Source organism: Merops nubicus, unplaced genomic scaffold (assembly GCF_000691845.1).
Source record: "Merops nubicus isolate BGI_N331 unplaced genomic scaffold, ASM69184v1 scaffold32135, whole genome shotgun sequence".
Classification (NCBI taxonomy): domain Eukaryota; kingdom Metazoa; phylum Chordata; class Aves; order Coraciiformes; family Meropidae; genus Merops; species Merops nubicus.
Window position 1 is genome coordinate 428 of NW_008610824.1, and position 3,820 is coordinate 4,247.

Consider the following 3,820-nt stretch of genomic DNA (forward strand, 5'->3'; position numbering starts at 1 on the left):
GGCCCGGTTTCTCCCTGCCCCAGGGGGGCTCCGGCTCCTCTGTGGGGATGAGGTAACGTCTGCCGGGAGGAGAATGGGACAGGGGGGAGCGCCCGGGGGATGCCTGCCCTGTCCCCTGCCTCACCCCAGGCGAAGTGCTGGACGTGCCTGTGGTTTGCAGCGAGACGTGGGCCCTGACTCAGTGTGCTCCCTTCCCGCCCCAGGACCGCGGGGATGGCTCCGAGGGGTGGGCGGGCTCCCTGCCGAGGCTGAGCCAGCACTGCCTCCACCGCTCAGCATGACGGGGACGGGGCCAGGGGCACTGGAACGGGCCTGGCCCTGCCAGGGGCAAGGGCTGGGCAGTCCTCTGGGCACTCCCCTGCCCCGGAGAGTAAGAGGCTGCTCTGGGCTAATGCGCTGGGAAATGGGGTGATCCAGGCATCCCTCACCTCTGGGTCAGACCTGTTCGGGTGTTTGGTGCTGGGCAGGGCCTGGCACAAGGGAGCCTGGGCCCCGGTAGATCCCTGCTCTCATGAGGACGAGGGCTTCCCTCCGCCCCTGCCTCGCTGCCCGGCTCTCCCTGACTCCGTCTGTCTGTCCCGCAGCTGACGCCGGGAGGGAAGGCAGCCCAGGCTGGTGTGGGAGTGGGCGACTGGGTGCTGTACATCGACGGGGAGAGCACCAGCTCCATGACGCATATTGAGGCCCAGAACAGGATCCGTGCCTGTGGGGACAGGCTCAGCCTCACCCTGAGCAGGTAGGAGCTTGAGGGTCCTGCAAACCTGGGGTCCTGACAGAAGGACCAAACCTGGCCAGAGCAGAGCTGGGGCCCTATGCCCGGTGCCATCTCCCAGTATCGCAATTTCCTGGTATCACCCCTCCTTGCTTGGAGCCTGGTGGTCCCTGGCTGAGTCCAAGGGCTCTGCTTGGCTGGGTGAGCCTTAGCCTGGCTGCCAGCCCTCACCTGCAAGACGTAGGACAGCGCTAATTGGCTGTGATTCCCCTCGGGTGGGTGCTGCATCACTGGGATTCCAGCGTCACGGTGGAGGCTGGGCCAGTTCCAGCACCTGCCCAGCTGTCTCCTCTCTTGCAGAGCCCAGAACCACCTGGGGAAGCCACAGAAGGTACGTGTCGTGTCGCTCCTGATGCTGCAGCGCCAGCTCGGCCTCGTCTTAGGCGAGGGGAGTCTCTGAGTGTAGATGAACAAATGGACTTTGCTCCTGGGGAACCGGGATGTGTGTGGAGGGCTGGGAAACTCCCTGCTGGAGGAGCAGCTCTGACCCCTGGCGCTACAGGGGATCAGAGGGAGCAGGGTCTGCCCAGCGGGTGCCCGGGCCCCAGCCCCTGCCTGTCTGTGCCCCCGCAGGCAGGGGTGCAGGGGGGCCAACACCAGGAGGAGGCCGGGCAGCCGCAGCACAGCCTCGGGGCCCCATGTTTGCTGGTGCTGGGGTGTGCCCTGGCACGGGGAGGCAGGGCTGGGGCCAGTGACCTGTGGCTCCTGAATGGAAGCCACCTGCATGCATTCAGCTTTGTGCCACGGGGCGGTTGCCACCAGCGTGTGCGTGTACCGCCCTGCTGCGGGCAGCAGCGAGTGGCCGGGGCACTTACTAATCCTCCGGTGACCCTCGGGCCAGGCTTGTGACCTGCTGTCGCTGGGCTGGGTGCCCTGCAGAGAGAGCTGCCAGCCTGGCAGAGCCTGGTATCCGAGGTGCACGTGCTGTCCAGTTTTCCTACCTCGCTGCCTGCTGTGCTGCCTGGCCCGGGGCTGCCCCTTGCATGCTGCTTGACGTGTGAGCCCATGTCTGTGTGTTTTGTCTCGCTCAGGACTCACTCCCCTGCTCTGAACCCCTGAAATATAACTTCGCTCCCAGCACTGCCCTCAACAAAACAGCTCGGCCCTTTGGGGCCAGCTCGCCTCCGAACCCACGGCCCGGGCTGGTGACGAAACCTGTGACGTACGTGCCCCTGGCGCCCACCTGCACCCCCCAGCACAACGGGTATGTTGCTGTCTGTCCTGCTCCCCAAGGGTTGGGGGGAGCCTCCTGCCCGGCCCTGCTGCGCCTTGCATGCCAGGCACTTGTGAGTGGGAGAGGGCAACAGTGCCCATGCCAGGTGCCCTAACGGCTGGTGCTGAGGTGGCACGACAGGATTGTCACGCATGGAGGCACAGCCACACACGTGTGCTGGTCCTGTGCCTGAGGACCTGTCGGCCCATGGGGAGTCCCACGGGGCACAGCACGGCAGTCACAGCAGGACGCTTGCCGGCGTCTGCAGTGGCAGGGAAGCGTGGCTTTGGTGTGGCCACCAGCCAGCGCCGGCCCAGGGACCTCTCGCTGGTTCCTTGGCTGCTGGGACAGGCTGGGCAAAGGGGAGCCCTCGGACCCCATGGAGCACTGTCCCCACTCTGCTTGCAGGGGCAAAGCTCCCACCTCTGCAGGCTGCCAGTCCCTGCCCAGCCTGCCGAGAGCTGCTCTGGCATCCTGAAACTGGGCACAGGGGGGATGCAGCACTGACGGCACTGGACACCCAGGCCTGTTTTGAGGGAGGCATGGTCTAGTCTGTTGGCATGTGCCCCTGTGTCCCAGTGTGCTCCCAGCCCTGGGCAAGCTGGGCATGAATCTCAGGCTAGGGGGCTGGTGAGCTCTGGAAATTTCCTAGGTGCTGCAGGTCTAATTTCACCTTCCTTTTTCTTTCTTTCTCTCTTCCCTTTAAATTTCCCTCTTCCCTACAGGTGCTGAGCCTTGACAAGTCAGTAAGCCTTTTGCCTGCTCTCTCTGTCCTCCCTGCATGCCTCTCCCCTGCCAGCGCCCCGTTCTCTGGGGACAGGCAGCACACACTGCTCTGCCTGTGCGGGTGGGTCACTCTGGCAGCAAGCTGCCCCTAGCCTGAAAAGCGAGTGCTGCCTATCTCTGAGGCCCTGGAGTGGCCTCACATGTGGTCCTTGACAAGTCAGTAAGCCTTTTGCCTGCTCTCTCTGTCCTCCCTGCATGCCTCTCCCCTGCCAGCGCCCCGTTCTCTGGGGACAGGCAGCACACACTGCTCTGCCTGTGCGGGTGGGTCACTCTGGCAGCAAGCTGCCCCTAGCCTGAAAAGCGAGTGCTGCCTATCTCTGAGGCCCTGGAGTGGCCTCACATGTGGTCCCTTCCTTTCTCCCTGAGACGTGGCTCAACTGGGCGAGGACTGCTGGGCTGTGCTGGGCACCCTGCCCAAGGCCAGGCAGGCAGACAGCACCGCCATGAGCACTGTGGGTGTTCAACGAGCTCTAATGCTCGTTTCCTGATGGTGATTTTGATGGCTTATTCTTGTCCCGTCTTTTCTCCTTGGGGCTAGTCTTGGGCCACCAGAAACAGTGGTCAGTCCCACGTCAGTAATTAACGGGCCCTTCCTACATAGAGGAGGAGGAACAGGGGGTGTGGGGAGTAAGTCAACTTGTCTCAGGGACTGGTGTGCTTCTGATGTGCTTCGGTTCTCTGTGGGGCACCCACCACGGGGGTGATGCTGCAGTTGGTCACCTGTCGGATTTGACAGAGGACTCCGTCACTCGCAGGCAGCCCCCGCAGGCGCTGGAGCCCCCCAGCACCCCCGTGTACGACCCTGTGAAGCTGCGGCTGATAGAGGATGCTGAGGACTGGCAGCCTGCCCCGGGCCCGCCCAGTCCCGCTCCTTCGTCAAACTGGCCCGGCTGACGGGCACAGACGGCAGTAAGTGCCCGCAGGGCCTGGCGCTGCCTGGCTGCCCAGGGCTGCCCAGCTTTGCCAGAGCAACGGGAGATGGATAAAGGCTGTGGTTCATTGTGGCATCAGAGTGTTGGTTTTGGCTCTGCATGATCCTTCTGGGGAGG

At 64.0% G+C, this 3,820-nt stretch overlaps 1 protein-coding gene across 1 annotated transcript in view; it reads left to right on the top strand.

The window, feature by feature from the left end:
- The window catches only part of LOC103773657 (PDZ and LIM domain protein 7-like), a gene marked incomplete at its 3' end in the record, with an annotated part of 4,086 nt that extends 406 nt beyond the window's left edge, over positions 1 to 3,680 (top strand). Inside the window, 5 exon segments of the mRNA XM_008941032.1 lie at positions 565 to 736; positions 1,073 to 1,103; positions 1,804 to 1,976; positions 3,527 to 3,615; positions 3,618 to 3,680. Of these exon segments, the coding sequence (XP_008939280.1) occupies positions 565 to 736; positions 1,073 to 1,103; positions 1,804 to 1,976; positions 3,527 to 3,615; positions 3,618 to 3,680 (528 nt within the window).
- Positions 3,681 to 3,820: the final 140 nt, after the last annotated feature.